Source organism: Gadus chalcogrammus, chromosome 18 (assembly GCF_026213295.1).
Source record: "Gadus chalcogrammus isolate NIFS_2021 chromosome 18, NIFS_Gcha_1.0, whole genome shotgun sequence".
In the NCBI taxonomy this organism is placed as follows: Eukaryota; Metazoa; Chordata; class Actinopteri; order Gadiformes; family Gadidae; genus Gadus; species Gadus chalcogrammus.
This window is the reverse complement of record NC_079429.1, coordinates 1,916,086-1,929,061: the sequence shown is the minus strand read 5'-3', so window position 1 is coordinate 1,929,061 and position 12,976 is coordinate 1,916,086. Positions and strand designations below refer to the sequence as shown.

At 41.3% G+C, this 12,976-nt stretch overlaps 2 protein-coding genes across 5 annotated transcripts; both read left to right on the top strand.

Moving 5' to 3' along the window:
• Window positions 1-1,252: 1,252 nt before the first annotated feature.
• LOC130371907 (toll-like receptor 13) lies at window positions 1,253-7,373 on the top strand. Of its 3 annotated transcripts, none has more exons than XM_056577780.1 (3): window positions 1,253-1,311; window positions 2,881-5,958; window positions 6,146-7,373. In XM_056577780.1, exon 2 carries the CDS (start codon window positions 3,020-3,022, stop codon window positions 5,948-5,950), a length of 2,931 nt encoding a protein of 976 aa, XP_056433755.1. In that variant the 5' UTR covers window positions 1,253-1,311; window positions 2,881-3,019; the 3' UTR covers window positions 5,951-5,958; window positions 6,146-7,373. The 3 variants fall into 3 exon arrangements, with proteins under 3 accessions (XP_056433755.1, XP_056433754.1, XP_056433753.1); XM_056577779.1 differs by having other exon boundaries at window positions 6,122-7,373; XM_056577778.1 differs by having other exon boundaries at window positions 2,881-7,373.
• Window positions 1,275-11,530, top strand: LOC130371927 (cytochrome c oxidase subunit NDUFA4-like). Of its 2 annotated transcripts, none has more exons than XM_056577809.1 (4): window positions 1,275-1,311; window positions 10,435-10,523; window positions 10,999-11,059; window positions 11,280-11,530. In XM_056577809.1, the coding sequence occupies exons 1-4, from the start codon at window positions 1,294-1,296 to the stop codon at window positions 11,334-11,336; spliced, it is 225 nt and encodes a 74-aa protein (XP_056433784.1). In that variant the 5' UTR covers window positions 1,275-1,293; the 3' UTR covers window positions 11,337-11,530. The 2 variants fall into 2 exon arrangements, with proteins under 2 accessions (XP_056433784.1, XP_056433783.1); XM_056577808.1 differs by lacking the exon at window positions 1,275-1,311 and adding an exon at window positions 9,094-9,470 and having other exon boundaries at window positions 11,280-11,454.
• Window positions 11,531-12,976: the final 1,446 nt, after the last annotated feature.

Here is a 12,976-nt window from a genome sequence, read left to right as displayed (position 1 = left end):
GTGTGTGTGTGTGTGTGTGTTTGTGTGTGTGTGTGTGTGTGTGTGTTTGTGTGTGTGAGAGTGAAAAGGAAGCTTTCATCAAAGAGACCAGAGACTCATTCACTGGTTAAACTGGAGTCATCGCCTACCACCACACACGTTAACACACACACACACACACACACACACACACACACACACACACACACACACACACACACACACACACACCATACAGACAAACAACATACAGACTCACACATTACACCATATAGATTCACACCATATGCACGCACACACCACAGATGTGTGTGTGTGTGTGTGTGTGTGTGTGTGTGTGTGTGTGTGTGTGTGTGTGTGTGTGTGTGTGTGTGGTGTGTGTGTGTGTGTGTGTGTGTGGGGGGGGTATCTATATAGTTTGTATCTATATTAAGTTAATCTTTGTGTCTATACTCATACAGAAGTCCAGGATGACCAGCAGTGGGGGCGGAGTCAGTTCGTATTACGGCAACCTGACCACCAATAACAGCGTCAGCTCCATACCGTCACCTCGAGGGGCGGAGTCTTGCCGGTTGCCCCGCCTTCCATGCACCCGATCAGAAACAGTCCTCCGTGCTACGCCTCCAGTGACCATCATGGAGACCCGCGACGCTCTCCAGACGCCACGCCCCCAGGCACAGTCTCTGGACGGGGGGTTGCGGTGTGGTGTGATGGGGGCCCCGGAGGAGAGACCACTTGGAGGACCTCAGGAAGGACACCTGGAGGAGCTGGAGACAAGGCGTGGTGAATGTTTACGTTAGAACCCCCAACCGGTACAGCCAAAAGCCCCATGTGGACACGGCATGCACCTCGATGTCCAACGGTCCCCTTCTCCCGCTCCAGAGAACATTAGTTTTTACCACTTTTTAATGAAACACATCGTAATGTAAACAATCACGGATGTTTTTTTTTTCATTCAATCTTTTTGAGGCTGTTAAATATGTTTATACATAATTGATGTTAAAAAAAATAACCCTTTTATGTAGCTTCTTGGACTGTTGGATAACCTGCTTCCGATTGCAAAAGCTTTGTCTGCTGGTACATTACTTTTCCCAGAATAGAAACATGGAAACATAATGTATATGTATATACAACCGTATGTGAATAAATCAGCTGTGTGTGTCCTACGGTGTCGTTAGTGCCAGCCAATAGGCATGCAGGAGGATCTTCGTGACTCCTTCCCCCCACTCGGTCCTTGCCCGACGCGCCCGCAGTGGGAGACGCTCCGCACACAGCCAGACAGGTGGGCAGGCAGAGCAAGCTCTGTCACAGACTATGTGGAGACTTGTGAAGGTAAGAGAACCATGCTAGCCTTGTGTTTGTGTTCATGTATTTTATGGATTAGTCACGACTAATCCATGCGATCTTAGGTCCTTGTTTTGTAGAAAGTAAGGTTGTTTGAGTTTTCATCTTATTTGAAAGTCCTAAAATATACAATATAGACGCATGTTGAGCACTTGAGGCAATAGCAAAAGGCCTAAACAATTGTCACTAAACTATTACTATAATCAACATCTTTATCAAATAAATGATGGGTTAATTATTACAAATAAACATAAAAGTATCTTGCTTCACACCCACATCAGAGAATGTTGGAGTGCTCGGGACATCGGTTTAGTCTATAGTATATTATAGTGGTATACTGTGTCAGGAAATCCGTCGCTGTGCGTAAACTGAATAAAAAAGGTTGTCTTCCTGGCCAAAAGCCTAGCGTGAGCACAACTTTTAGGTCGGAGCGCACGCCACACGATTGCGCGTCGTGTGGCACACTTTTAACACACAAGGTTAAAAGGGGTGTTCGATGATTCGCGTAACGCGCATTCAGACACAAAAGATGCGCTCGACGCGCTCACACCAGGCTTGGCCACCGAGCGCTGCACGCTCTATCGTATTTCCAAGAACCGTGTGAAAAAGGTTTATATTTATCCGACTTTTTGGGTTAAATCTTCAGGCGTCGGCGTACAACAAGATAAGAGAGCAGACATTTGCTTGTCCGTTTCCTTTTATTACACAACCTTAAAATCCAACATTAAATGACTACAGACACGAATACAAATGCAGAATGCATACGTTATATTTTCATTGTGATCAATTGTTTTTATTTGCTGAAATGCAAATCTTTTTCAAGTATATCATTACAATGGTGGTGTTGAAACAAGAAACAGGGACGTTTAGGTCTGGTTACTAACGTAAGCTATAATCAGTTTTCTCATAAATGTATAAAGAACAGTTTAACGGGTCCAGGTGCTAATGGGTAATTGGTTATTCATGTGTAACAAAAATCGGAAAAAAGGAATCCATATGGATTATTTTTATTATAGGCTATGTTTGCAGAAACGCAGAAATAGCCTACCAATTTCTTTTTTCGGGCGACTGGGTTGCATTATAAGGAACCTGAAACTGCTGAATCTTGACCGACCCTCGTCTGAAAAAATAAAATACTTTCGGTGTACTGCAGGGAATGAATGACCCATGCGTTAACTTTGACCCAGATGAAACCTATTGAAATGTACACCATTTGATTGGGGGGGGAGATCTTTAAAGGAATTGATAGCCTAGCATATATATATATATATATATAATATAAGTAAGATAATATATATATATATAGGTATATGTATAGTATGGTAGATGTATGTATATATATATATATAATATAATATATATAGGTATATGTATATATATAATATACATATACACATGTGTATATTTGTCATATGAGGACCACTCATGAAAGACGTTTGAAAATGACTATCTGACTTCTGTTGGAAAGGGCTTTTATGCATTTGGCACAGGAAGATCTGAATATGGTATTATCATACTAAACGTAGAAATATGATTTTTGTTTTATTTTTTCTATAGGTTTCCGGGATACATTACTAATCTCGTACACTGCAATAATGAAAATAATGGAATTGCATTAAAAAAGAACAGTGATCCAGATTCAAACCATGCACGGGAAATACCCTGGGAGCTTCTCTTGACCTTAATATTCATCAAAATGGCGGATTCAACAAGACACCTATCAATATTGACAGTTGGGCTTTTGATTCATTTCTCCCATCAGTACGGCTTTAAAAATTGCATTGGAGATCAATACTCAAATAATCTGACATTCACTTGCAGTCAACGAGCCGAAAAGCTCATATCTCTAATTGTGGGTGACCTGCCAGCATCTGCCATCAACATCACCATTGGAAATAATAACGTCTCGCACATACCCACAGAGAGCTTTATACGCTTTTTCAAATTGGAAAACCTTTCTATGGACAGTAACAATTTGAAGTTCATTGACGGGCTTGCTTTCCGGAGAATGCATCAACTCAGGACTCTCATCTTGTCTTCCAACCGCCTATCAAAACTCAACTGCTCGGTTTTTCAGGACCTTTACAACCTCACTTATCTCTCACTGAAACACAACCTCTTGGAAGACCTCCCCCAGAGCCTCTTCACTTCCACCCCTCAGTTGAACACCTTGATCTTACGAAATAACAGTCTGCATAACTTCTCTGTCGTCGTGAGATCCGTTTCTTCCCTAAGTCAACTGAAGACGCTAGATCTTGGCTTTAACTTTTTGACATCTCTCACTCATTTAAACAGCTCATTGCCTAAGAGCCTGACTGAATTGTTTGTATGTGGAAATAAGTTGTTATCATTGGCTTGCGCTGATTCATTTCTCACGAACATCAGACTACTAGATTTATCAAAGAACGTGGAACTATCAACTACTGCTTTCAAAGGAGTCGACCTAGCGCAGATTCGCTATTTACAGATGGGTTCAACAAAAGTTAAAATATTTGAATTTTTCAAAGTGACCAACGTTGATGCTACTTATGTTGACTTCTCTGACATGGGCTTAACCGATCCAAGTCAGATCATTAAGCTATGCACGTTTTTTAGGAAAAGTAAACACACGACCCACATGACTCTGAAATTTAATAGATTTAATATGTTACCAAATACTTCATTAACCAACTGCCCTCAAATCACAGGAACATTCGACATCTCCTCAAACAATCTGAAACAGGTCAAATGTCTCGAGTTTCTTGAAGGACAGAAACACATAAAAAGTTTCAAAATAGAGCACAACCACATCAAACGACTGTTGTCCTGCAAGGGTACAAAATATAAGCTTCCCCTCACACAGTTGAGCTTTCGTTACAATCGCATCCTCTCAGTCAACTCTGACGCCTTTGCTCACACACCAAATGTCACAATTTTAAACCTCAACATAAACAGCATTGCTAGTCTTAATTTCGGAGCACTCAGAGGGCTATCCAAGCTCCAGAAACTCCGTCTGGACAACAACCTCTTGACTGAGTTGTGGAACAGCACCTTTGAGGGCTTAAGTAGCCTTGAAACCTTGAATCTTCGCAACAACCGCATCGCAGTGATTTTCTATGGCAGATTCCGAGATCTTGGTCGGCTGACTATCTTGGACCTGGGCGGGAATAAAATCTCCCATATTTATGAAGGTGGCCTCAAGGGATTGAAACGTCTAAGAAACCTCTACTTGGATGGAAACAACCTTAAACAAATAGATAGCATTGAGTTCGCTCCGTTCCAAAACACCCTGGAAGTGTTGGATCTACTTAAGAACCGGATTCGTTTCACTCATGAAATTTTCGTTTCTCCTTTTGTGAATCTCAGCCGTCTCAGGGATCTTAAACTGGATGGACAACAGCCCTTCGGTATAACCCGGCTGCCTCATGGCTTTTTCCGAGGTCTTCACTCCCTGAGAAATCTGTACCTTACCAACAACCGCATCGATCACCTCGCTTCTGACACCTTTGACGATCTGACAGGCCTGGCTTATCTAACGCTAGATAACTCGTGCAATGGCTTGGTAAATCTCGAGCCGGGGAGCTTCAAAAACCTGAGGAATTTGAAGAGGCTGAGTCTGCAAAATATGGGCCTTCAGAATTTGTCCAAAGAAGTTTTTGGACATCTTGCCAAACTAAAAGGCTTATACCTTACCCATAACGTGATGCAGCACATTGATGTGGGGGTTCTGAACAGCCTCAGAAGCCTCAGCTACCTTGACATAAGAAAGATTCCACTCAGCTGTACATGCCAAAACCTAGAACTGCAAAACTGGACACTTAATAACTATAAAGTGCAATTGATATATTTGCATAGCCTGCGATGCAAAGAGAGCATTGGTAATTTTTTCTTCAATTTTGACACAAAGGTTTGTTTTGTAGACCTTGGAAAGTATATGTTTTTCATTACGGCTGCTGTTATTTTTGTTTCCATTGTAGTCCCTCTATTACATGTCAAGCTATATTGGAAAATGAAATATGGCTATTATGTGTTCCGTGCCTGGTTCAGCGAACAGTGGCGCAAACTGAGGGAAGACGAGGAAAACTGTGAATACGACGCATTCATCTCCTATAATTTCAACAACGAAGCCTGGGTTCTAGAGCAGCTGCTCCCAAACCTGGAGGGAAACGGCTCCTCGTTCAAACTTTGCCTTCATCACCGGGACTTTGAACCGGGACGCAACATAGTGGACAACATCGTGTCCGCTGTGTATGGCAGCCGCAAGACGCTTTGTGTTGTGAGCCGGAACTTTCTGCAGAGTGAGTGGTGTTCACTGGAGATCCAGCTGGCCAGCTACCGGCTCTTTGACGAGCATCGGGACGTTCTGCTGCTGGTGTTCCTGGAGCATATCCCAGAGAGGGAGCTTTCCTCCTACCACCGCATGAGGAAGGTCATGTTGAGGAAGACCTATTTGCAGTGGCCCGGCTCGGAGTGCACCGACCCGGCCATGGCCCAACTGCTCTTCTGGAAACAGCTCCGGAGGGCTCTGAGGACAGGAAGTAGAATGGAGGACGAGGACGCAGCAGGGGAAAAGAAAAGCTCTGGGACTGCAGAAGGAGACCAAACCGACTCTGCAGTAAATCCTACTGCTGTGGAAATCTATCAATGAATATATGGGTAATTATCTGAGACAGTTTAATCATATCGTCAATGATTGATGATTGTTATATTTTTATTTGCATCTGTTGCCAAAGGTGTTTGTAGACGATTGGAATTTTATTCTGGTTTCTAAATGTGTATTACAGACAGCTCATGTTTTTTTTGTATTTTCTTTAAATAGGATCACTGTGTTGTTTTTGTCAAGCCCCCAGGAGCATTGCATACTTCCGCAATCCACCAGTGCTAAGCGGCCAAGCCTGGTATTGCACCCGTTTTAGCGGGCTGTGGACGGGTCCGTCAATTCATGGAGTCCCAGAAGTAGATATCGCCGTTCACTCCAACACAAGTGGGGAACAGGAATGTGTCCCCGCAAAAAATTTCTGGATATCAATCAAAGGCTCATAATTATATTTATAGCATGTTCTAAACAAATGTAAGTTTTCTCTTTTCAAAACGCCTCCTCAAGCGTTTTATTAGCCGTTTTATGTGTATATTTTTTGCTGGGGATGGAGGGGTGGGCAGCTGAAAGGAGTCGTAGTGAAACAAACGGCTCAGTGCCATGGACCTATTAAAGAAGTGCACGGCTCCATTTACTTGTCTTGTTCAAGGTTTTTCCTTTCATGAATGGCGTTGAACACGGATATACAAAACACAAATATCTTTGAAAAAGCTGGAACAGGCACGGACGTATTGATTACCTGAATGATTATGGGAGACCTACGTAATTCTCATAATATTGTTAATAGTCTAATATTAACATTTCAGTTGCGTTGGTATTTCATTTTCATTTGCTTCTATGTTTGACAGTTAACAATGTTGGTGTATTACAATTCATATAGCTAGCCTACTCCAACTTCGTTGCTGGTCGATATGTAACCATTGACTTTTCTATAAATTATTGATTGCATTTTTCATAAATAGTTAGTTGGAAGGAATCTGTTTCTTAAGCAATAACATTGAACTGTATTTTTCTAGGCCTACATACGTTTACTACGTTGTTTGTGTTATGGAGCAATCGTACATATTTATGAAGATCAATAAAGTTCTATCTCTTTTTATTTGAACTGCCTGTATGTCCTCTTGATTTTAGTATTACAGTGTGTACCTTGGTTATCAGCTATCATCGAATGTCGTCCGAATGGCTGCATGTGTAAGAAATAGGATTTGAACCAAAAGTGTTACAATTAAAAAAGCTTTTATTACAAAAATCCCCCAACCTCTAAGTTTAACAAAACAGTCAGTATGGCTGGGGCAGAAGAGTGGAATAACAAAGAAATGTAAAAAAAAAAAAACAAGTAAGGAAAGGAATGAGAGGAAGAACAGTGAAATGAATGAACAGTGTTATAAACACAAATGATTAGCCTACCAAAAAAAGTTTTTAGTTACTGATTTATCAAATACGCAGAGAAGAGCATCATCAAATAAAGATTAAGGACCTGGATTCTATTTTACAGTATTGAAAACTCTGTTGAAATTACAAATCAGAGTGGGAGAAGGCTGCACGCCTGAAATACAAAATTGAAAATGTATATACAAGGTGTTTTTCTTCATAAGGTCAAAAATGTACAAACTAATCTAAAATAATATAAATTATGTATAATTTTAATTGTAGTTAAATAATAATTGTTGCCCAGATGGCCATTTTTGTTTCATGTTATGGGCGGAGCTAGCGAACTCCAGCTTCTCCCCACTCCTCCTTTCACGAGTAGCATCCGGCTTCAGCCCCGGAGCCAGAGCCTGTGGTGTGTCAAGGGGCCCTGTGGTTTTTATTTCGGCTTTTTTCAACGCTTTGCGTCACAGTCGGCCCCTTGCCACACCACAGGTCCCAGCTCCGGGACTGCAGATGGATACCATTGCCTTTCTCCGCCTTTTCTACACCAGGTACACCTGATGATTATCTTAATCCCCACTTCCTGTTTACCGACTCTGGCTTCTCAATCAGTCATCGCCAGTTAGTCAAACAGTCTACGTAAGTAGCGTTCCTGGTTACTATGTATCTGTGTTCCTGTTTTCTTGATTGTTGGGTTCTAACCCGCTCCTGTCCTGGCCATATCACTACCGCGGGACGTACTGTTCCTCCACACCGCAGTCCTGGTTCCTACTTCAACCCAGCTGGGCTCCAGCAACAACCAGCCTCTTCTCATTTCGCAGCAAATAAACATATGAACTGTTACAACTCTTGTGTCTGTCGTGCGTTTGGGCTCCCCCCATCTCGGGCCGTAACAGTCTGTCTTCTATTAGGCTACTCAGACAGTTGGATTGCACCTGCAAAAGGCATGTTTTAAAATTGTTTATTCACTTAAATCTAGCCTAGGCTATTTGGAGAAACCTACTAGAGTTGGCAAGACATTGAAAGTATCAAACTGAAAAAAGTCCCCAAAATCCCTTCAGCCCCCATCCAATCCCACTTCCTCAAAGCACATGGCAGACCGCAAACTTTCACAGTTGCTGCCGACCGTTGTGGAAGTCTCAACATGGCAAGTTTCGTGACAAACACTGTCATGTGTTTGTGTGTGACAAACAGCGAAATCTAAGGGGGATGATGTTCTAGACACCCTCAGACAGAACAGATAACTGCAAAACTGGACACTGAACAAAAAATACATATGTATATAATATTTGCAATTGTAACTGTTAGTCCAATAGGGTTTGTACACAATTTTGAATTAGAATCTTGTTAATTTGTATGACAGAGGGAGCCTGCTTTCATTTTGCTTGAATAGTAATACAAGTGAAAAGACAAGTGCAGACTAGAAATGTACTCCATTGTCATGCTTAAAAAGATATGCACTCTAACATAATTGTTGAGTTTCCAAAACCTTGGCTTGCCACCAGGTGGTACTCTGCTCATTTAGCATTAATTCAGACCCCAGCGATTAACGATAGGCCTACATGATTGAAATGATCATTAGACTACTTATATATGATAAGTATCATATTGGTATTAATAATATAGTAATAGTAATATTAGTATATAAGTATAAGTATATAATATTAGTATATAGTATTATTATTATATTACTATTAATATATTAATATTAGTAGTAGCATCATTAGTAAAATAAAATAGTAAAATTATAAGTAGCAGTAGTAGCAGGCATAATATTGTAGCAGATGTATCTGCAATTTGGAATTATGAGTTCTGGGAGTTTCCATGTCTTGCACAAGTCAAATATTAATAAAATAATGCGCACGTACACATGTGGCTGAATCTATTCTGCAGGTTCTGTTCCATAAATGTTCTTAACACAAGGGATGTTGTGCATCGACGTTTAGGGTCATGGTTCGCCTTTATGACTTGACGTGTCGTGGTGGACGTGTGTGATTAGACTGGATTCTGTCGGGTGCCGTGCTAGACGTGCATTCTGATATAGACTGCGGAACAGAGCAGACGGTTCTGCAGGAGACCCACCCGCTTGGAGAACAATTCTAACCACGCCAAGCAGTCAAGTGGATTGGTAAACGGATTGACAATCGCAATGTCGTCTGTGCTCGGCGTCGTGGCCAAGCAGCTTAAAAGCCATCCCGCTGTAAGTTTGAGTCGTTTTATTGGGCGAATCACAGATGCCATTGAATCGTGACTCTCCACAGTGAACCTGCCACGACACTTGACGACTGCAATTAGACCTTGGCGATTCATTCAGTATGAATATGAGATGTATTGTAATACAGTAGCATAGCTTAATTATATTGCTGCACATGTGAATTAATTGATCTTATTTTAAAAATTGGTCAGGGGCTGGCATAACCAGTCTCGGTTTACTGGTTTGAATGGAAAGATGTGTTCAGGTTGACCTTTACATGATTTTATGAAAAGGCAGCAAGGGATATATGGATCTTGAATAACTTAACACGTTTGTTACACCGGGGCGGCCTTCCCTACAGGCGGGTTAGGCGGCCGCCTAGAGCGCCATCTAGAGGGGGAGCGCAAAATAATGCGCCCGAAAAAAAAAAAAAACACAATTATATATTTTTTCCCTCCTGGCGCATATTTTTTGCGCCCCTTCTATATCTCCACCAATTTTTGACATAAAATAAAAAAAAAATCTAACATTAGGGTAAAATTAGCCAAAAATCGAAAACGGAAGGGGAACCTACCTCCTTGGTTTCGTCAGAACATGCTAGTACTATAAGGAGTGTTTTCAAGAATCGAGAATCAAGAACGAAATCAAGAAAATGAAGAGGCAAAAGCCATCCGGGGCGCAATTTTTTCCTCCGTGGATTTTATTCTTGAATGTTTGTTCATCGTTGCGATCGTTGTTGTGTTTATGTGAAAGAAATGCAGTTACAGGGCAAAACAGTTTTTCAAGGTTGCAATTCAGTTTCGTGGGGAATAACGAACTATTATTTTTTATTTTATTTATTTCTTTGCGGAGGGGGGGGGAGCGCCAGGAGTGAAGCTCGCCTAGAGCGCCAAATGTGCTGGGGCTGCCCCAATCAGACTATCATAAAACTTGGTGTTCTATTCAATACGGTCTGATCCTGTCTCTCTAGCTCATTCCTCTGTTCATCTTCATCGGTGGAGGGGCGACCATGAGCGCGATGTACCTGTCCCGCCTAGCTCTGAAAAACCCCGACGTCTCGTAAGTCTAAAACGGCAAGAATGTGTGTGTGTGTGTGTGTGTGTGTGTGTGTGTGTGTGGTGTGTGTGTGTGTGTGTGTGGTGTTGTTTGGTGTGTGTGTGTGTGTGTGTGTGTGTGTGTGTGTGTGTGTGCGCTGTGTGTGTGTGTGTGTGCAGTGTAGCCTACGTATTCCTGTTAATGCGTGTGAGTGCGTCTGCGTGCACATGCGAGTGGGTGTGTTCATGTGGGTGTGTAATGCTCATGTAGGGTCATCTTATATATATATACATTTGTTATATTAATATTAATATATAGAACTCGTGCTATCTATAATATGCATTAGCCTATGTATTATTATGTATTATATATATATATATATATATATATGTATGCGTGTGTCTATAAATATATATACGTGTGTATATATATATGTTCATTGTGTATATTAAGGTAATATAACGCAACAAGAGCTTTACTCATCTACCCTCACATTCAGATGGGACCACAAGAACAACCCAGAACCCTGGAACAACCTGGACCCCAAACATCAGTACAAGGTGAACATTTACTTCATATTTCATCATATCTTACATTTAATATATTTATCAGATCATATTGTTCTATTTTATGCTATGAATCATGTATAATGTGATTTCATAGCCTTCAGCATATAATTATAGAATGATTCATATGCTTAAAATATATTCATTGCACATTAATATTCTTTATGTTTATGTGATACATGATATTTACCATAATATTGATTGTCCTTCACAGATGTTTACAGTGAATATGGATTACTCTACTTTGAAGAAGGACAGACCTGACTTCTAAACATTTCTGCGACCAAAAAAAAAAATTCTAAATAAAAAAGCACTTAAACTAATTGAAACGAGTTCAATAAATGACTCATGTTGTGTGCATGCGGTGGGATCCTTCCCAGATGATGATTGGCTTGTCTTTTCTATTACAAATTATTAGAGATCATGTTAATGACATTGTCATGAGTTGGACATTTTCGATCCAAAGGTTCATTCTAAAGATAGACTGTTCATTCGTATATGCAGAAGGTCAGTAATGAACTACATATCCCACAGCTGGCTGTCGTGAATCACGAATAAACTACATATCCCAGATTGTCCTGTCGCGAGAGCCACTTAAAAGCTACACAGTTAATACCCGTCGGTGCTATCGCGAGATTGCACTTCAATTTGACGCGGGAAGGCGTAACTTCCGTCATAACAATAAAATCAATCAACAACAACTTGACCAGGAGCGTCTAATGTTATATATTAGTATTACACATTATATATTCATATTATAGTACACCCTCCGTTACAACACGATGGATTCCTCCCTGACTAATGTGTCTCCTCGTATTCTGCTGCGTAATATTATCTCCACCGAGCCGCCTCGGTCCCCTGTTACCCGGTAATACTTTCATTTTACATTACTTTACTGAATTAACTATACTTACTTACGTACATGTACACTACTGTACACCTTACTTAACTTTATTAGACACAGTATCGAAGCATAGGGTACTAGTCTACTCTGTAAAGTAACGAGCAGCCCTGGTAGCTACGACTAGCCCCATAAACAAGAACTACTTATGAACAACCCGCTACAATAGTAGCAGTTATTAGAACTATTAGTTAACGTACATAGTATTTATTGGTCTAAATTGGAGTAGGTGTTGGTCTTGTGTGAGAGTATGTATTGGTCGACATTAGAGTGCTTATTGGTCTTGTATGAGAGTATTTATTGGTCTACATTGGAGTATATGTGTTGGTCTTGTATGAGTATTGGTCTTATATGATGCATATAACGCATTTTAGGTCCACCCCCAATCTTTGTTTGCGCTGCAATATTGGCAACGTTTGATCCGTCTGTTGGAGTAGATCCTGGGCCGCAGTAGCCCAGAGGGATGTGGAGACTGAAGGCCGCCTGGTGCGACGTAGCCTGAGGCAGAGGAAGACCCTTCCTGGCACCGGTACGACCCCAGACAAGCATCTGATCACGGTCCAAAAGGTAGGCACATTTTACACTATTGCACCAGGTATATACACCAGGTTTTGGAAGCGTGTGCAGGTGCCAAAAAAAATGTAATCAGCATCCCCATAAAGCTTAAAGTCAGCAGAAGGAAGCATGAAGTGCTGTAAAACGTCCTGTTAGACGGCTGTGTTGACTTTGGACTTGATAATAAAACACAGTGGACCAACACCAGAAGACGACATGGCTCAGTGATGACTTTCCCCAAGTCATCACTGACTGGGGAAACCTCACATTGGACTTCAAGAAACATGGATTCTGTGCCTTTCCATTCTTCCTCCAGACTCTGGGACCTTGATTTACAAATGGCGCTTATGAGGTAGTCTCCGGTTCAGCTTGACACGAGGAATGCGACAGTTGTAGTAGCCCTCGTCCTGGACCCGTCTGGCCTGGGGGCTCTTGATGCACAGACTCCTGCCTCA